The sequence below is a fragment of the Delphinus delphis genome, chromosome X, assembly GCF_949987515.2.
Source record: "Delphinus delphis chromosome X, mDelDel1.2, whole genome shotgun sequence".
Taxonomy (NCBI): Eukaryota; Metazoa; Chordata; class Mammalia; order Artiodactyla; family Delphinidae; genus Delphinus; species Delphinus delphis.
In genome coordinates, this window is record NC_082704.1 from 27,651,519 (window position 1) to 27,673,597 (window position 22,079).

The 22,079-nt window shown below is 38.5% G+C and overlaps 1 protein-coding gene across 1 annotated transcript in view; it reads right to left on the reverse strand.

Annotated features, from left to right (window-relative positions):
* Positions 1-22,079, reverse strand: part of WDR44 (WD repeat domain 44) — a 79,401-nt gene that overhangs the window by 12,131 nt on the left and 45,191 nt on the right. The window contains exons 10-13 of the mRNA XM_060001630.1: positions 21,673-21,824; positions 18,747-18,885; positions 17,411-17,475; positions 6,366-6,479 (exon numbers count right to left, since the gene is read on the reverse strand). Of these exons, the coding sequence (XP_059857613.1) occupies positions 6,366-6,479; positions 17,411-17,475; positions 18,747-18,885; positions 21,673-21,824 (470 nt within the window). The remainder of the gene's footprint in view (positions 1-6,365; positions 6,480-17,410; positions 17,476-18,746; positions 18,886-21,672; positions 21,825-22,079) is intronic.

A 22,079-nucleotide genomic window follows, 5' to 3' on the forward strand; every position in this document is an offset into this window, starting at 1 on the left:
ATGTCTCAGAATAGAATTTTCAAAGCTAGAAGAGGGTAGTGTAACTGATTTAGGCATTATGATGGCCCATCACCCATAAACCAAACATCTATCTGTCAAAAGCTTCCAGATGGATACATAAGGGGATAGGATTCCCAGGTGCTCGGCCCTACCAGGCGCCGGACGTGCCACTGTGCAGGGGCGCGAGACCAGATTTTGTATGTCACTCCCTCTCGCGAGAACACCGGAATCACAACTAAATGCTGAACAATCATCAACAGGAAGACGCTGGAACTCACCAAAAAAGATACCCCACATCCAAAGACAAAGGAGAAGCCACAATGAGACAGTAGGAGGGGTGCAATCACAATAAAATAAGGGGCTTCCCTGGTGGTGCAGTGGTTGGGAGTCCGCCTGCCAATGCGGGGAATGCGGGTTCATGACCCGGTCCGGGAGGATCCCACATGCCGTGGAGTGGCTTGGCCCGTGAGCCATGGCCGCTGAGCCTGCGGGGGGCCCGCAGCAGTGAGAGGCCCGCGAACCGCAAAGCAAACAAACAAAAAACCAAAAAAACCCCAATAAAATCAAATCCCATAACTGCTGGGTGCGTGACTCACAAACTGGAGAACTCTTATACCACAGAAGTCCACCCACTGGAGTGAAGGTTCTGAGCCCCACGTCAGGCTTCTGAAGCTGGGGGTCCGGCAATGGGAGGAGGATTTCCTAGAGAATCAGACTTTGAAAGCTAGCGGGATTTGATTGCAGGACTTTGACAGGACTGGGACAGAGACTCCACTCTTGGAGGGCACACACAAAGTAGTGTGCACATCAGGATCCAGGGGAAGGAGCAGAGACCCCATAGGAGACTGAACCAGACCTACCTGCTAGTGTTGGAGGGTCACCTGCAAAGGCAGGGGGTGGCTGTGTCTCACCGTGAGGACAAGGACACTGGCAGCAGAAGTTCTGGGAAGTCCTCCTTGGCGTGAGCCCTCCCAGAGTCTGCCATTAGCCCCACCAAAGACCCCAGTGTTGGGTCGCCTCGGGCCAAACAACCAACAGGGAGGGAACCCAGCCCCACCCATCAGCAGACAAGCCTATTAAAGTTTTACTGAGCTCTGCCCACCAGAGCAACAGCCAGCTCTACCCACCACCAGTCCCTCCCATCAGGAAACTTGCACAAGCCTCTCAGATAACCTAACCCACCAGAGGGCAGACAGCAGAAGCAAGAAGAACTACAATCGTGCAGACTGTGGAACAAAAAACACATTCACAGAAAGACAGACAAGACGAAAAGGCAGAGGGCTATGAACCAGATGAAAGAACAAGATAAAACCCCAGAAAAACAACTAAATGAAGTGGAGATAGGCAACCTTCCAGAAAAAGAATTCAGAATAATGATAGCGAAGATGATCCAGGACCTCAGAAAAAGAATGGAGGCAAAGATGGAGAAGATGCAAGAAATGTTTAAGAAAGACCTAGAAAAATTAAAGAACAAACAAACAGAGATGAACAATACAATAAGTGAAATGAAAACTACACTAGAAGGAATCAATAGCAGAATAACTGAGGCAGAAGAATGGATAAGTGACCTGGAAGACAGAATAGTAGAATTCACTGCTGCGAAAAAGAACAAAGAAAAAAGAATGAAAAGAAATGAAGACAGTCTAAGAGACCTCTGGGACAACATTAAACACAACAACATTCATATTAAACGGGTCCCAGAAGGAGAAGAGAGAGAGAAAGGACCCGAGAAAATAAATGAAGAGATTATAGTCGAAAACTTCTCTAACCTGGGAAAGGAAATAGCCACCCAAGTCCAGGAAGCACAGAGAGTCCCAGGCAGGATAAACCCAAGGAGAAACACGCCAAGACACATAGTAATCAAACAGGCAAAAATCAAAGACAAAGAAAAATTATTGAAAGCAGCAAGGGAAAAACGACAAACAACATACAAGGGAACCCCCATAAGGTAAACAGCTGATTTTTCTGCAGAAACTCTACAAGCCAGAAGGAGGTGGCATGACATATTTAAAGTGATGAAAGGGAAAAACCTACAACCAAGATTACTCTACCTGGCAAGGATCTCATTAAGACTCGATGGAGAAATCAAAAGCTTTACAGATAAGCAAAAGCTAAGAGAATTCAGCACCACCAAATCAGCTCTACAACAAATGCTAAAGGAACTTCTCTAAGTGGGAAACACAAGAGAAGAAAAGGACCTACAAAAACAAATCCAAAACAATTAAGAAAATGGTCATAGGAACATACATATCGATAATCACCTTAAACGTGAATGGATTAAATGCTCCAACCAAAAGACTCAGGCTCGCTGAATGGATACAAAAACAAGACCCATATATATGCTATCTACAAGAGACCCACTTCAGACCTAGGGACACATACAGACTGAAAGTAAGGGGATGGAAAAAAATATTTCATACAAATGGAAATTAAAAGAAAGCTGGAGTAGCAATACTCACATCAGATAAAATAGACTTTAAAATAAAGAATGTTACAAAAGACAAGGAAGGACACTACATAATGGTCAACGGATCAATCCAAGAAGAAGATAAAACAATTATAAAAATACATGGGGCTTCCCCAGGTGAGAGTCCACCTGCCGATGCAGGGGACACGGGTTCGTGCCCTGGTCCGGGAAGATACCACATGCCGCAGAGTGGCTAGGCCCGTGAGCCATGGCCGCTGAGCCTGCACATCCGGAGCCTGTGCTCTGCAATGGGAGAGGCCACAAGAGTGAAAGGCCCGCGTACTGCAAAAAAAAAACAAAAACAAACAAACATGCACCCAACATAGGAGCACCTCAATACATAAGGCAACTGCTAACAGCTATAAAAGAGGAAATCGACAGTAACACAATAATAGTGGGGGACTTTAACACCTCACTTACACCAATGGACAGATCATCCAAACATTCCATCCAAAAACAGCAGATTACACTTTCTTCTCAAGTGTGCATGGAACATTCTCCAGGATTGATCACATCGCGGGTCACAAATCAAGCCTCACTAAATTTAAGAAAACTGAAATCATACCAATTTGGTAAAGTAGCAGGATACAAAATTAATGCACAGAAATCTCTGGCATTCCTATACACTAATGATGAAAAATCTAAAAGAGAAATTAAGGAAATACTCCCATTCACCATTGCAACAAAAAGAATAAAATACCTAGGAATAAACCTACCTAAGGAGACAAAAGACCTGTATGCAGAAAACTATAAGACACTGATGAAAGAAATTAAAGATGTTACCAACAGATGGAGAGATATACCATGTTCTTGGATTGGAAGAATCAATATTGTGAAAATGACTATACTACCCAAAGCAATCTACAGATTCAGTGCAATACCTATCAAATTACCAATGGCATTTTTCACAGAACTAGAAAAAAAAATTTCACCATTTGTGTGGAAACACAAAAGACCTCAAATAGCCAAAGCAATCTTGAGAAAGAAAACGGAGCTGGAGGAATCAGGCTCCCGGACTTCAGACTATACTACAAAGCTACAGTCATCAAGACAGTATGGTACTGGCACAAAAAAAAAAATATGGATCAATGAAACAGGATAGAAAGCCCAGAGAGAAACCCACGCACATATGGTCACCTTATGTTGGATAAAGGATGCAAGAATACACAGTGGAGAAAAGAAAGCCTCTTCAGTAAGTGGTGCTGGGAAAACTGGACATCTACATGTAAAAGAATGAAATTAGAACACTCCCTAACACCATACAAAAAAATAAACTCAAAATGGATTAAAGACCTAAATGTAAGGCCAGACAGTATAAAACTCTTAGAGGAAAACATAGGAAGAACACTCTTTGACATAAATCACAGCAAGATCTTTTTTGATCCACCTCCTAGAGAAATGAAAATTAAAACAAAACTAAAGAAATGGAACCTAATGAAACTTAAAAGATTTTGCACAGCAAAGGAAAGTACAAGCAAGACGAAAAGACAACCCTCAGAATGGGAGAAAATATTTGCAAACGAATCAACAAAGGATTAATCTCCAAAATATATAAACAGCTCACGCAGCTCAATATTAAAAAAGCAAACAACCCAATCCAAAAATAAATACTTATTAAATAAATGAAATTAAATAGCGTTCTTGAACCAAGCATGATCTTACAAGTCAAAAAAATTAGATTCAGATCTAAGTTCTACCCATAACTAGTTTTGTGATCTTGGATGGGTCAGAGGCCAGTCTTCTAATCCACAGTATGGAATATCAACTACCTCACAGCATTGTTATTTTCAGTATTAACAAGGTAATTCTTATTACGTGGCACAAAATAAGTCTTCAACAAACAAAAAACCCACTATAAACATCAACTGTGCTAGATACTCAAGAGAAACAACAGTGAAGTAAGAGCTGATCCCTACTCTTGAGGGGCTTAGAATCTTGTTGCCAATAAGATGTAGAAATGTACATAGATAAACACTTAAGTAAAAAAGAAAGTTTAAGAAAAGAGCACAGAGACAGATGAAGGCATTAAGAACAAAAACTGAGGTTTCCTGGAGAAGAAATTCTGCCTTAAGACTCCAGCATCAATGTACAACAAGGTGACTAGAGTTAACAACGCTGTATTATACACTTGCAAGTTGCTAAGAGAGTAGATCTTAAATGTTCTCACCACAAAAAAAAGGTAACTATTTATGGTGATGAATGTGTTAATTACCCTTATTGTAGTAATCATTTCCCAATATGTAAGTATATCAAATCATCACTGTGTACACCTTAAACTTACACAATGTTTTAATTACATCTCGATAAAGCTGGGGAAAAAACCCAAAAAAACTGAGTTTTCAATGCCTGCCGTACAAATTTCAAATTTGCCTGCCCCCACAACTGTGTGAGCCAATTCCTTAAAATAAACCTCCTATGTATGTATTTCCTGTTGGTTCTGTTACTCTGGAGAACACTGACTGATACAGTCATCAATGGAGGATTAATATCTTCAGTTGGTGTTACATTTTACAAAAAATATTGGTTTGCTTTAAGAAAGTAAAATGAGTGCAGGGTTCCCAATAAGGTGCTTTGTACTTTTTATTCTAGATGAATACGATTATCAGATTAAGGACACTTTAAATTTCCATCTTCCGACAACTCAGATTTCACACAGGGTGGGGAGAGAGTATAAAGATACAACGGGGGCTCAATTTAAAACCAGACTACCAGGTGAGGCCCAAGCTTGTTCCAGGAGGTTAGAGAAAAACGTTATGAAATGCATCCATAACATCTAAACAAATGTGATACGAGCATTATTCAAAAATGGAGTGATTCAAAGCTGGAGCTCAGGGAAAGGCTGACTTGCCAATATATACCAGTGATATCTTTGTGATATAGTTAAAATATATGGGCGTCACTGGTATCCTTGCTAGTATTTTGTTAACTCAGATGACTTTTCTCAATTTAAAGCTTTTAAATATTACTTTCTCCCACAAATTCTTAATATATTTTAGATTTTGATTACTGACAAATTTTAATACAAAGAAAGTATAAGGAATCATACAAAAATTCCAAAAACTGCTTCATGCTTCAAACACCTTAAATAAAATTAAAAATACCTCTTAAAAATTTTGCAAACTTCTAAGATATTTGATCGGTGGCAAAATAGCCCCTCTACTTCTAAAATTTTGCTCTAAGGAAAAAAAAATTACAAAATGAAGACTTACCATTGATCTGCAGAATATAATTATTAAACCTAAATTAATAATTTCATGAATGTAGCAGATTATCCCCAAAACAGTCTTGATTAGATAGGTCAGACTTCACCTTTGTAGCTGAAGTCATATCCATTTTGCTGAGGATAGTTACTTTGCAAAACTATTTTATAAAAGAAGCAAATACAAGTATATAGACAGATCCAGATAGAAGCTGTTAAGTAATATAAACATTTTATTAGCCTAATCTGACATTTCTCTTTTTTAACTTTGATTAATTTGTAACTCCCACAAAGTATATACAGACATTCAAACACCTGACTGTGACAATCATACAAATAAAACATTTGCTTTTATCCTAAAATAGTTACATAGAATACAAAATTCAAATAAGAATTTCTTACTTTAGGACTTCTATGATGGTGCAGTGGTTAAGAAACTACCTGCCAATGCAGGGGACGTGTGTTCGATCCCTGGTCCGGGAAGATCCCACATGCCGCGGAGCAACTAAGCCTGTGTGCCACAACTACTAAGTCCACATGCTGCAACTACTGAAGCCTGTGCGCCTAGAGCCTGTGCTCTGCAACAAGAGAGGCCCATGCACCGCAACGAAGAGTAGCCCCTGCTCGCCGCAACTAGAGAAAGCCCATGCACAGAAACAAAGACCCAACGCAGCCAAAAAAAAAAAAAGGATTACTTACTTTAGACCATGAAAGATCAAGGAGATCAGCAGTATGTCCTTTATATTTGCAAAACGGCCGTTGTCGAAATGGTGCATTTTTATCATCTGGGTCTTCATCAGCTCCACTGCATACCTATTTAGACATGAAAACAAATGTTAAAACTAGAAAAACAAAAGCTTCATACTCTTCGCACCCCATTTATTCTCTCATTTTATACGATGCCTGATTGAAATCTTGATCCACTAAAAGCTGACTCCCCTTTATGCTGAATCTACTACTTATTACTTCCTCATCTCCTTGTCCTAATAAACCAGGATCATCCCTGAAGACATCGTGCTACCACAATCTTTCCCTCCCTAACAGAGCCCCCACTTTGTCCTTTTTTGAGCGTCTCTTCCTTTAGGAGAGGTGGGAGCCAGCACCAGGGGGTGATCACGATTGGTCTAAGCTAATTAAGATGAGCTCACTCCCCTTTCCAGTGATGACTGGTTTAGGCATGGGCATATGTTATAATTTTCATCAAACAGACATGAGGGCAAGTCCATCTGGGGCATGAGGTGATAGGGGAGGCTTCTAGAAAGATTTCCTCACTCTTAAAAAGGGGTATACTAAAGGGACCTTCCTCTTTCCTGCTTCTGAACATTGTTGTCTGCATGTGACACCTAAGACAGTAGTAGTCATCTTACTACCATGAGGGCACCAAGCCCAGGAGAACAACAGATAAAGAACAGCAAAGCAAGAGGACGGAAGGACCTTGTGTTCCTGATGACACTACTGAGCTGCTGAATTAAGCAACCCTAGAGCCGCCTTACCTCCAGACTGGCTTCCTCATTGTTAAGCCATTTTCAGTTGGATTTCTATTATTTGAAGTCAAAAGCATCCTGACAGGTAGAGGTAGGTAGAAAATAATGCCATACACATGTGCCGTGCATTTAGTTTACAACATGCTTTTGTATTCATTATCTGAATGAATCCTAACGACCCTGTGAGGTAGGTATTACCATTATGAGGATGAAGAAATTAAGCAAAAAACCTGAGAATCAAAGAGGTCAAAATAACATATTAAAAGTCACGCAGCCACCTGTAAACAGCAGAACCAAAGCAAAGGTACAAGTAATCTAACTAAGTCCAGAGGTTGTTCCTCAAATGTTTTAGAGGATGTCACTTGAGCAGAAATATGGAATGTTAGCTAAGCCTTGCATATTTACGGAAGGGTAGGTAGGATGATGAGGATGGAGAAAAACGTATATGGAGATAAAGCAGGGGATTAGGGTAGAAAGGTACTTTGAGACCAGATCATAAAGAGCCTTGGATTTGTGGCTTAAAAATTCAGACATTCTAAGGTGATGGAGAGCCAACACAGGTTTCTGAAAAGGAAAAGTAACACAATCTGACTGGGGCTTTAGAAAGAGAATGCTGGGCAATAATGTAAAAGATGGTTTGGAAAGAGAGTCGGGGCAGGAAAAGCAGTCAGTAAGTTTAAGTAAGAATAACGAGGGCTTAAATAGGACAGTGGCCATGGGGATAGATAAAAACTACCCCTGCTATCTGTTAACAACTTTACAGTTTATAAAAACATCTTCACATTCTCTGTGGAGGTAGACCAGCAACACAGATGCCCTGACCCTTTGCCAAACACTCCTCATCCTAGATGATTACAGCTACTTCCCCTAATTTTACTGCTAGATTAGTGAGCACTGCTGGAAGACAAAACTAAACAGGCTTCTTGCCCTGTTACATAAAATTCAACTTTTTGTTTAATAATAATTTTCATTTTATTAATTCCTCAGCATATTTCCCCTAGCTGTGATCCCAGATCTTTTTTTTCCTCCTTAATCATCCACTTTCTTTTCATTGTACTCTACATATTTTCAAAATACTTAAATAATGTATTTTTGATTATAAAGTAATATACATGCTCAGTATAGACAATTCAGAAAACATAGAAAGTAGAAAAACTAAAATTAAAACCACCTATAATCTGCTAAAATTTTGGCCACCTTCAATCTTTCATTTTTTAAAAACATAATTGAAATCACATTGTACACATGATTCAGTATCTTCCTTTTTATTTTACACGAGCACTTTCTGTATTTCACTCTTTGGAAACATTTACTAGCTGCATATGGATGCACCATAATTTAATCATTTCCAATTTGTTGGTAATTTAGACATTTCCAATTTTTTGCTAAATAGCAATTCAACAAACATCCTGGAGCATGAACCTTTATCCCTATTTTATTATTTGTTTATCCTAATAGAAGGGTCAAAGGCTTAAACCATAGACTTTTATAGTATCTTCTGTTGTTTGTCTTAATAAAATCAGATAAATTTATTAAAGAAAATTTTAGAAATACAGAGAAGTATAAAGAATCAAATAAAAAAATGAGCTAAAACCCTACCAGCTAGTGATAACTACTAGTTATAATTTAGTGTATTTCTTTAAAATTTTAAAATCTATATTTATAGATATTTTTAGTCAAGATTAGGATAATATTACATCCATTTTTTTATTCTGCTATTTTCACTTTACAATTTATTTAGAATATTTTAAATGTGATCAAGTAGTCTTTGAAAAGAATTTAAGGACTGCATAGTATTATACTGTATGGATTATACCATAGTTTTTATTTTCCAACTATTAAAAATTCAGGGCTTCCCTGGTGGCGCAGTGGTTGGGAGTCCGCCTGCCGATGCGGGGGACATGGGTTCGTGCCCCGGTCCGGGAGGATCCCACATGCCACGGAGCGGCTGCGCCCGTGGGCCATGGCCGCTGGGTCTGCACGTCCGGAGCCTGGGCTCCGCAGTGGGAGAGGCCACGGCGGTGGGAGGCCCGCGTACCGCAAAAAAAAAAAAAAAAAATTCAGTTTGTTTAAATTTTAGCTACTGTGAGAACATTAATATGAAAATCCTCTTACATCTTTGGGCATACATGATCATTTCTTTGTGATAGATTTTTAAAGGTAGAATTACCAAGTGAAATGTTATATATTTTATCTATATCTCTCTAGATATCTATATGTAGAGAGATATTTATATCTCTATGTAAATATAATGTATATATAAAACTTTATTATGAACATTTCAAATATACACAGAAGTAGACAGTATAATGAAACCCATGCATCCATCACCTGTTTTAATGATTATCAACATTTTATTCACCTTGTTTTTCAATCCTCCCACTTTTATGTATTTGCTTATTTTTGCTGGAGCAGTTAAAGCAAAATCTAAACATCATTCATTTTATCAGTAAATATTCTACATGTATCTCTAACTAGTAATCTTTTAAATTTAACTACCATTACATTATCATACCTAAAAAAATACCATCTGTATCATCAAATATCAAATCCATATCCAAATATCCAGATTATCTAAAAACGTCATTTAAAGTTGGATTGCTTTGAAAACTTGTAAGTCTTTTGATATTAACACTTACTATATACCAGATATGGTATGCTACTTGAAATACCAAAATAAATATTTCTTATCTGTTTATAATCTATTCTCAGTATTTAAAAGCCAGAATAAAATATGTCAGATTGTCATTCTCTGTTCAAAAACCCTCCATTGGCTTCTCTCTCAGAGCAAAAGCCAAAGTCCTTGCAGTGTCCTACACCTTATGACTGGCCCATCTACACCTCCGTGACTTCATTTTCTTTTTTTTTGTTTTCGTGACTTCATTTTCTACTACTCATCTCCTTGCTCACTGGCTCCAGCTACCCGGGCCTCAGTGCTATTTCCTGAACATACCAGGACTCCTGCCTTATCACAGTTTCACTTGCCTCCACTTGGAATGTTCTTCTCCTCCAGATAGCCAGATGATCCCTCTCTCACCTCCTTCAGATTCTCCTCAAATGACTTCTCAGTGAAGCTTTGCTTGTCCACCATATTTACCTCCTGTCACCCCGCCTTATCTGCTTTATTTTTCTCCATGAAATTTATCACCTTCTAATATATTACAAAATTTACTTGTTTTGTTTCTCTGTTTCCCACCACTAGAATAAGCTTCATAACAATAGATTTTTTTGTTTCTTCTGTTCACTACTATATCCCCAACTCTTAGAACAATGATAAATACACAGTAGACACTCAATAAATATTTGTGGACTAAATGAAGACGTAGTGCCAGATCTTCAGAGGCCAACTAGTGGAGCATAATGGTTAAGAGCATAAGCTCTAAAGACAGATCAGAGCTGGGTTCTAATTCTCTTGCTGTATCTACCAACTGTGTGAAACTGGTGTTACTCAATATCTCTAAGCATTTTCTTCATCTGTAAAATAGGGTTCTTAATAGTACTTCACAGCACTACCAGGGCTGTTGTGAGGTGAAGTAAGACATAAAATGTACTTAGCAAAGTACATGGCACATAGTAAGGGCTCATAAAATGTTAGCTGTTGTTACATAAATTGATATAGTATACAGTAAGTGCTTTTAACAGAACTATGGGCAAAGTACCATGGGAACAGTGAGGGAGCACATGAGTAAATTACTAGGTGAAGCAAGGAATGCTTCAGTGAGGGGACGAGTCTTAAATGAATTTGCCAGGCAAAGGGGAACTGCATATGTATTGTTAAGTACAGGGAATCAACAAAGGGTCTGACATTTTTGTTGGGGCATGAACAACCAAGTGGCTCAGAACATAAGGTCTGAGAGAGGGAAGGGTGGGAAATAACAATGAGAGCTGAGGTCAGGCTGATCTCTGAAAGACTGGGTCATCTAAGGAATTTAGACTTAATTCTATAGGAAAAAAGAGAGCCAAAGGAGTGCTTAAAACAGGAGAGTAACATGATGAGATTTGTTTTACAGGAAAGTAATTCTGCTGGCATAATTTTATCCATAATTCTGTGGATAAAAGACTGGAATCTGGGAGAACAGCTATAGTGGTCCAGGTAAGAGATAAAGGCCTGGATTTTAACAGTGGAAATGAAAGAAATGGCCAGATTCCAAAGACATTTCTGAGATCAAGCGGGCAGGATCTGGTAAATGAGCAGACACTGAAGGGAGAGGAGAGTGAAAAGTGATCACAGTTTCTAACTCAGGAGATGGTATGGATGTTAAATAATGAACTGATATCAAGTATGCATACCATCAAAGGAGTGGTTTTCTCAGGAAAATGATACTTAATTCTGTTTTGGGCATATATTATCGGGTTGGCCAGAAGGTTCGTTTGTTTTCTTCCATAAGATGGCTCTAGTAGCACTTAGTTGTCTTTAACTTCATTTGAAACAATTTTATTAGATTGTATGTACAGCTGTCATATCAGCGTGCATTTAAAAAAAGACTTATCAAAATTGGTGAATTTTTGTGTAGCCATTTTAATATTGAAGATGGAAGAAAAAAAGCAACGTTTTTGGCATATTATGTTTTATTATTTCAAGAAAGGTAAAAACACAACCGAAATGCAAAAAAGGATTTGTGCAGTGTATGGAGAAGGTGCTGTGACTGATCGAGTGTGTCAAGAGTGGTTTGCGAAGTTTTGTGCTAGAGATTTCTCGCTGGTCGATGCTCCAAGGTTGGCTAGACCAGTTGAAGTTGATAGTGATCAAATTGAGACATTTATTAAGAAAAATCAACGTTATACCATGCGGGAGATAGCTGACATACTCAAAATATCCAAATCAAGCGCTGAAAATCATTTGCACCAGTTTGATTATGTTCATCGCTTTGATGTTTGGGTTCCACGTAAGTTAAGTGGAAAAAAAACTTCTTGACAGTATTTCTGCATGCAATTCTCTACTTAAACGTAATGAAAACATTCTGTTTTTAAAACAAATTGTGACAGGAAATGAAAAGCGGATACTGTACAATAATGTGGAATGGAAGAGATCATGGGGCAAGTGAAACGAACCACCACCAACCACACCAAAGGGCGGTCTTCATCCAAAGAAGGTGATGTTGTGTATATGGTGGGATTGGAAGGGAGTCCTCTATTATGAGCTCCTTCCAGAAAACCAAACGATTAATTCCAACAAGTACTTCTCCCAATTAGACCAACTGGAAGCAACACTCGACGAAAAGCGTCCAGAATTAGTCAACAGAAAATACATAATCTTCCATCAGGATAACGCAAGATTGTGTGTTTCTTTGATGACCAGGCAAAAACTGTTACGGCTTGGCTGGGAAGTTCTGATTCATCCACCATATTCACCAGACATTGTACCTTTGGATTTCCTTTTATTTAGGTCTTTACAAAATTCTGTTAAAGGAAAAAATTTCAATTCCCTGGAAGACTGTAAAAGGCACCTGGAACAGTTCTTTGCGCAAAAAGATAAAAAGTTTTGGGAAGACGGAATTATGAAGTTGCCTGGAAAATGGCAGAAGGTAGTGGAACAAAAGGGTGAATACGTTGTTCAATAAAGTCCTTGGTGAAAATGAAAAATGTGCCTTTTATTTTTACTTAAAAACTGAAGGCACTTTTTGGCCAATGCAATATCATTGTTGATGTCTGTCTTCTCCCATGCATTGCTCGTTGGTATGAATTATCCACTGCATCTTTATATTTTCAGTGCCTAACACACTGTCGACGTTTAAAAATTGCTTGTTGATTGAACCAAATCTAAATCAGTGCATATTTTAAATAAATACTGCATATGTACAATTTCATAAAAATTCCCTCTCATTCCCTTACAGTTAAGGCCTTTCATCCATTTTAGACTCTAATGATTTTGAAGGGGATCAGAATATGTCACCCCCAAATATGCCCCTTTGCCTAAGGATTATTTTGAGCTCAATGCAACTAAGAGGAAACAGACACAAGAAAAAGTCTCTGCCCTTCCCCTTTCTACCTGAAAGCAGAGCATAAAGTGCCCTTTGTGAAGGTGTCTCCCCCTCACCTCTCCCTTACCAGGAAGGGGAGAATCAATCTTAACTGCCTAAACAGAACCTTACTAAATTACCCTTATCTTCCATTAGTTTCCCCCAGTAGATTTACCTTCCCACAATTTACCACCTCTAAAAGCCTAAACTTCTTTTTCTTTATCTTGTCACTTTTCCACAAATTTCTTGCTCTTTGTTAAAATGATATATAAGTGCCTAAGTCTAATAGCTTCTTTGGGTCTTCACTATTCCTCTAGGAAGGCCCCCATATGCATACGTAATAAACCGTTTCTCCTCTTAATCTGTCTTTTGTTAGGTTATTTCGAAGTTCCCAGCCACAGAACCTAAGAGGGTAGAGGAAATTTTTTTCCTCCCCTACAATCTACTCTCAAAAGTTCTAAGCAGAAGTTAAATGCTGGAACACCCATATTGATATTCCACTAATCAAGTGCACCAAACAGATTTATCCAAGAAAAACATTAATTTTTAGGTAGATAGCATATTTATGACTTCTCGTGTCAAGCAGAAATGTTACAAGTCTGTAGCATAATGGAGCAAACTAAATACGCTGCTCTTCCTTACATTTACTGAGCTACTTTCGGAAATCAATAGAAACAGAGAGCATAAGAGCCAGAATTCTAGGCTTGGCATGACCAACGAGTAGGTGAGTGATCTTGGGTGTGTCGTTTTGTATGCCCAACTGTACAATAGGTACTTTTATGTATTCTATTTTACATGGATGCTAAGAAGGCAAGAGTAAAAATGTATCAAAAGAGATATATATAAGATATCACTATCATGAGAAAAAAGAAAAAAAGAACACACATATCAGGGAAATAAACTCCACTGTGCTTACTGTGCCTCACTGCAGCGAGTACCAGGTTAAAGACAAAGGCATATGAAACAGAGGCTTCTTTTAACTGTCCCCATATAGAATGACAGAAGTGAAAGGAACCCCAAAGTATCTTTTCCTGAAAACAATAGATATAAATGATACTCAACTACTCCAGAAAAAAGGCTCAGTACTCCAGGGGCTCAGTACTTTTTGGGTCAAAGAACTACTACGCTCATTTTTTTTTTTTTTTGGCCACACCAAGAGGCATGTGGGATCTTAGTTGCCCGACCAGGGATAGAACTCATGCCCCTTGCATTGGAAGCGCGGAGTCCCAACCCACCGGACCTCCAGGGAAGTCCCTATGCTCCTCATTTAAAAGGTCTTCTATTCAAACAAGATTGGGAGTTACTTAGGGTTTTTTTGGGGGGGGGGCGGGGATGGAAGTAGTTAAGAATCTGTAAGTAGGATTGTTAAAATAAGCATAATATAAGATAGTACAAATAGTCTCTGTTTTTAATAGTAATCAAGGCCTGGAAACTTTATGGTAAATTAAACTAATAAAAGCAAATCCTTTTCCCCTAAAGCAAAGTGGTTAAAATTTTCACTGCTACATTAGTCAGTGAAGGCTTTATGGAGGAAGTGGGCCTTCAAGAATGGGCAAGTTTTAAGTAGAAAAAAGGGAGACCGCAGGCATCCAGATAAGGGGAATAGGAATGAATGAAAGGCACAGAAGCAGGAATTCAACACTGATTTAGGTCTACCACAGTCAGGCATGGGGTTAGGTTCCAAGGATACTAAGATCTGTGAAGTACAGTTCTTTGCCTTAAATCAGCCCTGAGCCTAGCCAGAGGGACAAACTGCCAAGGAAGGCATGGTAAATAATATCAATGTCAAAGTACATATGATGTACTACTGTCAGAACCCAAGTGAGGAACAATTTTGTCTGCTTGATTCAGGGAAAATAATAAGAGAAGATAAGATATTTGAGCTGAATCTTGAAGGATGAGTAGGGCTTTGCCCTGTAAGAAAAGGGGACAGGGAGGGAATTCCTGGCAAAGCAAACAACATGAACAAAGACATGAAAGTGAAAGAGTGTTTAGGATACAGACCTATATCTGGCATGGCAAGTAGGATGCACAGGTACTAGGGAATTAGAACTGAGTTAAAAAGGTAAGATGAGGTAATATCAGGAAGAGTGGTGACAAGGAGCCACCAGAAGACTTTAAATCACAAAATGGCACAGGTCTGTATTTTGACAAAAAAAAAAAAAAAAAAAGGGAATCTCCTGGAGGTCCAGTGGTTAGGACTCCATGCTTTCACTGCAGGGGGCACAGGTTTGATCCCACAAGCCACATGGTGTGGCCAAAAAAGAAAAGCTGGTGGCAGTAGAGACCAGAGACAGAAAAACCAACTAGGAGGCTACAGCAAGCATTTAAATGAGCGTCAAGGACCTAGACGAGGTGAGTAATGAGGGGTCAGATTCCATGGGCATTTGTAGGAGGAGGTGGAGCGGATAGAATTTTTAACTCATTTGGTATGTGGGTAAGGACGAAAAAGTAATGAGTGTTTCTGAGTTAAAAAGGTAACTTATGGATGTTGATACCATTAAAGAAGGCTCAAAACAGGAGAAGCAGGGTTGTGGGTAGATAATAATAAAACTATTTCCGTGAATGACCATTAATATCTAGCCGGTTGCTCAAGCTGGACACCTGGGAATCATCCTAGGCTACTTACTTACTACCCAGGTAGTCCAGTCATCAAGTCCTTCTTTTATATTTCTCAAATTCAGCTCCTCTTTATGGTTTCTAGACTCACTGCTTTCATAATCTACCATAATCGAAGTACCCATTTCTCTCTGGGGTTGAGAGCCTCTTAAGTGGTCTCCCTGTCTCTAGCCAGGAACCCCCCATCCAATCTATCTTTTACACTGCTACGAGAATGCTCATTCCAAAACAAAAATCTGAACATTTTAATTCAGCTTCTGACCCAAACCCCTCAAAGCCCATCTTCCCCTAGTACCTTGAGGATAAAGTTCGTATGTTTTGGTTTAATAGAAAAAGCCACTGAAAATACCAATCCTGCCTACCTTTCCTACAACTCTCACACATGCACCCTTTGCTCCAGCCAGGTAGTACCTTTAACATGCCATGTCGTCTCAGCCTCCATGCCTTTGCACTTGCTATTTGCTCTGATACGCCCCTTCCTTCCCTCACATAGTTGATTCCTCGTTCAAAGCCTCCAGGGAGCTTTTCCTGACACACTAATTCATAAGGCTAACTTGTATACTTGTGTAGTATCTTCTATAGAGTATTACCATCCAATACTATAATTGCAGATATATCTATTTCACTAGTTAGCAAGGTCCCTGAGGCCAGAAAATAAGTCTCATTTGATTTTGCAGAATCTAGCAGTGTCTGGCACATGTAACAGGCACTCAGAAAACATTTGTTGAGGGAGTTTAGTTTCACACCTATTAATTGATGTGCTTAAAGAACGTGTAGGTGGAGAGAGCCTATACATATTATTATGTGAAAAGGGCAGCATGCACAATAAGATTTCACTGTTGTTTAAAAAACATAAAGCTATTGAAAGGAAACAAGAATTATGGAGCTAAAGCCAGTTCAGGATTGGAGGTAGCGAGTGAATATGTCAACTGAGAATAGCCAAAGGACAAAACCCAGAAAAACAGCAACATTTTAGGGGGTGGAAGAGGAAGAGACAGCAGGGATATAGGAAGAGAACAAGGAAAAACAGAACCATGGAAAGCTGAGAGGAGTATGTTCAGAGTAAGGAAAAATTAGTGTCAAATACTATAGAGCCAATGAAATCCCAGGAAAATACTGTTGAGCAGATGGACATTTTAGGTTCTATTTGTTTACATCACCCTTGCCTTGCTGAATACACAAGAAGCACAGGGACAGCTTAGAGTAATATTTTGCATTCCGCTTCTTAGGTTAAAACTAGTTATATTTAACCTTCCAGCTCTGAAACCAAATGAAAATCATTAAGATATTTTAAACACCTGACACTGGGATAAAACATTTATTAAACCAAGAAGATGGAAAAATGAAAATATTTCAATATCTTTTTTCTTTCCTTAATTATCTTTAATTCAGGTGTCTGTTACTATTATTATTTTTAAAATATCTAACATGGATTTGAGGGGAGGGAATTTTTTTATTTAAGTTTACATTAGTATAGTAGCTTGAGTAATATTAGTTACTGTCTGACAATCTTTAAACATCACAATTTTTCATTTAACAATTCTAATAGAAAAAAACTCAGTTCTAATGCATCTCAATTTTAAATGCTTTCATGTACCTGTAATATCTGATAAACAATAAGGTACTTTATGGTAAAAAATCATAGTATGTAACAATAGTAACCATAAAATAATAAACATACCCCTGTATCTGTATCAGATTTTGATGAATTTAGACTTTCCTGAGAAGGTGATGGGGACACACGTCCTAAAACAACATAATAATTGTAAAAAGGCACGTATATATACAAGTGTACACACACACACACACACACACATCAATCAGAAATAATAATACAGTAACACCTATTTAAAAGTCATAGAATACATCATTCTGGAAAAATACATTTTTCTAAACAAGCGAAGTGTTAACTCTTATGCACCAAAATATTTGTTTTTATCATTTTTATATAAAATATTTATAAAATGGCTTAACCACTTCCCCAATTTAAAAAAATACTGTTAAGTCCTCATTATTCATCGTGAAGACATTCTTGCCAATCGTAACAGATAGGAAGATGAATACAGGGGCAGGAAGGGTCTGGGCTGGGGTAAGTCTCAATGGCCACTGAAAATAGTCTTTCTGCTCCAGGCAGGTCAATAAATGTATAATAAACATAGTTTTACTTTTTGTCAACTCATCATCATCTTGAATTATGTATTATAACATATTGCAAACAACCCCATGGGGCTACTAAAGTATATGGGCCTCGCTGGCCAGTTTAGTGGCCCTCCCTAGATTTCTATGTTCCTCAAACTGCTGCTTCAACTACAGTCTATACTCCTGCCCATACTACCTCTATTCTCCTTTCTCTCATCCCTTAACTTCTGTGTTCAGCCTTGGATGATTGGGTGGTGAGGGGTTTGTGGAGAAAATGTACTGCAGTTAAATAATGACAATAATTACAAGACAAGAATCCCATATACTTAAAGCTCCTATTTACATCAATTTTACACACTTTGCTGATAACACAATACAGAAATATTTTACATAGTTCTAATCGTTGCGTATACACATCATGTTCTGGGGTTTCTCTTTTCCATTTAACCTAGTTTCATATACCCTTTGATGTACTGACAAATCACATTTACTTTCCATGGCTATGTTTCCTTAATCATTCTTTACTTACTGGATGTAAACATTATTCTCATTCTTTTTCTAGATTAATCAGATATTTCATTTTAACCTAAGATAGAACTGAAAGTTACCAGGGGAAACCAAATAACTTTGTTCTCGGTAGTTGATGAATTTAACTCTGCGGTACACCTAAAAAGAGATAAAGTCAAAAACTTTGTGGTAGCTTTTTTCACTGGGTTTAGATGCTTTTTGCTGTTGACTTCTGTTTTAAGTTTGTGGCTTTTATGGAAAGTAGTGCTTGCTGCAAATGATTGCCAGATAAGAGGGTATCATTATACCTAAAATGTAAAAATGCCAGATGTCTCCAGATTTTTTAAAACCCACCAATAAATGAAAAATACCTTCAGTATTGTATTTCATCCGCATATTGTTGAAATAGTCGAAAGCATTTTTTAAAGCCCATATTCTTACTACATTGTCTTGTCCAGCTGAGGCAAGTAATCTGCCACAGTGAGAAAATTTCATGGTCCAAACAGCTCCCTGTGAAAACAAAGGAAGGTTCAAAGTTATTACTTTAGAAGTTGAGACATTGTTTTTAAGCCAAAGAAAAAAATTATGCCAAATTACACATACAGTAAATCCCCTACATATGAACAACTTCCATTCCGAGAGTGCGTTTGTAAAACGTCAGCCTAGGTACCCAACTAACACAATCAACCATACAGTACTGTACTGTAATAGGTTTATAATACTTTTCACACAAATAATACATAAATAACAAACACAAAAAATAAAGAAAACATTTAAAATCTTACAGTACAGTACACCTTGAAAAGCATAGTACAGTACCAGCTACATCACCGCTGCTTTTACGCCTGTTTCCAGACATCATGGGCTTGAAATAAAGATACTGTACTACTGTACTCTATACAGTACTGTAAAGTACACAAAAACACAACCACTTGTAGAGGATGCACACACGTGACAATGTACACCAGACACGTGAACTAACTTACGTGACTAGACATGTGAACGCACGTTCGCGTCTTTGAAAGTTCACAACAAGGGCCGTATGTAAGGGGACTTACTATACACTAAGATAATGCTCACATAACTAACACCACTTAAGGCCAATAGTCCAATGATGCTATAATACCACAAAAAGGGACTTTTAGAAGAGAGGGAAAAGACAGTTGCAGTTTGCATAATCTAAACTAACAACTTCAGGCTTCCCTGGTGGCACAATGGTTAGGTATCCGCCTGCCAGTGCAAGGGACATGGGTTCGAGCCCTGGTCCGGGAGGACCCCGCATGCCATGGAGCAGCTAAGCCTGTGCGCCACAACTACTGAGCCTGCGCTCTAGAGCCGATGAGCCACAACTACTGAAGCCTGTGCGCCTAGAGCCCGGGCACCGCAACAGGAGAAGCCACTGCAATGAGAAGCCTGTGCACTCAATGAAGAGTAGTCCCCGCTCGATGCAACTGGAGAGGGCACACGTGCAGCAGCGAAGGCCAAACGCAGCCAAAAATAAAACAAAACAAAACAAAATTTATAAAAAAATAAAAATAAACTACTTCAAGACCCAAAACCTTGTCCACATATTAATGGAAATGGGAGATCTGAGGTGGCCAGAAACCTTCATTGCAAAAGAACAAATCCTAGTCTGGGATCTCAGTCTTCTAGCTGAACATGAGGGCGAGTGGGATAGGAGGGGGCACAGACCTCAGAATAGCAATAACAACTCCTGACCAGGGCTGAGGGAAGAATAAGGCCCAGCTTAGCAGTGACCCTCACAGCACTGGTTATTTAGAAGTGTTGGAATGGTATGGTCTCATTCTATTTTTCTCCCCAGAAAAAAGGTTTTGCAGCATATGGCTAAAATTCCCAGATAGACAGTACTAAGAACAGTGCGGAAGTGTGTGTGTGTGTGTGTGTGTGTGTGTGTGTGTGTGTGTGTGTGTGTGGCGGGGTGGGGGGCAGGCATGGTAAAGAATGTGAACACTTAAATTGGAAAGGCCAAATCCTATTACAATAAATACTGTTATAACCACTGTTATAACACACATCTATGCAGGTCAAAAAGATCATCCAAGTTAAAGGTAACAGTTTATTTACTGGAATAACATTCATTTCCACAAAATTCAAGTATGTTAAGAAATTTGTCATTTGGAGCCTACTTCAATGATATTTACTTAAAACTGGAAATAATGAAAGAGAACCAATACAGTACAAGGAAATTCATCAGATTCCTTAAGGAAGTTACTATAATCAATTGAAACTTTTTTTTTTTTTTTTTTTTTGGCGGTACGCGGGCCTCTCACTGCTGTGGCCTCTCCCGTTGCGGAGCACAGGCTCCGGACGTGCAGGCTCAGCGGCCATGGCTCATGGGCCCAGCCGCTCCGCAGCATGTGGGATCTTCCTGGACCGGGGCATGAACCCGCATCCCCTACATCGGCAGGTGGACTCTCAGCCACTGCACCACCAGGGAAGCCCTCAATTGAACCTTTTTAAAAAATTTATTTAAGTATAGTTGATTTACAATGTTGTGTTAATTTCTGCTATAGAGCAAAGTGATTCAGTTATACACATATATACAGTCTTTTTCATATTCTTTCCCATTATAGTTTATCACAGGATATTGAATATAGTTCCCTGTGCTATACAACTCAAATGTTTTATGTGTAGATTATAAGCACCAAAGTAAATTCAAATCTGGCTGCCAACTGATATGTGTAAGCCAACTTTTAGATTTAAAATCTAAATAGATAAGCAGATTCCCTGATCGAAGACCAACAGTATCACTTACCCAGTTCTGAGTTTATTACTGCCTTCCCTGCGTTCCTAGCATTTTCAGGGGGTAACTGTAATGTATTTGTGAACTTTATATCTACTTTGGTACATTTTAACTCTGATAGACGACTTGTACCTCTACCTCTCTTCTTGTTCTGTCACTTTACAAAATATATTGAGCTTTGAAATATTTGTATAAATTATTTAAAATATACCAGGGAGCATTTTAAACATTGTTCAAAGTGACAGATCACCCTTAACTGCTTTAAAGTTTGGTACCTTTCTCTGGTAAAAGAAAGTTTGCATAGCTTTCTTAATAATACAGGCCTAGAGTTTACTTATTCAATAGGTCACTTCTTGAACAATCATTCAGAGACAGACTTTGCATTACCTATTCATTAAATCATATTATTATCAATTCACTTTTCATGGCTCAGGCTAGCAAAATTACATACATAAGACATCAGCTTTATAGAAACCAAAGTATTTCTCTCAATGAAAACAGAATCAATCCTGAAAAATAAAAAGGTTGCTTACCATATGTTCACCACTAAGATCTTGTACCACTTTGATCTGATCAAAATCATAAGGTCCTTTGAAGCCATGTGCTGCTTTGAATTTAACTGGTCTTGTGTATGGCATTCCTTCATCATCACTTGATGAAGGATCATCTTGATCAGTATGAAACACTGAATAGAAAAGCAATAGAAATCATCACTAGCTAATATAGATAACCCTACTGTCGTATTTTCATATCTACTGCTTACCAAGAAAATTCATTAATTGGAAAAGCAAAATCTGTCTATTACTAAACAGCATATTGGTTAGCAGCATGGAGTCTGGTACCAGATTGCCTGGGTCCAAATCCAGCTCTGCCATTTATTATCTGTGTGACTATGGGCAAGGTATTTGACCTTTTTGTGCCTCAGTTTTCTCATCTATAA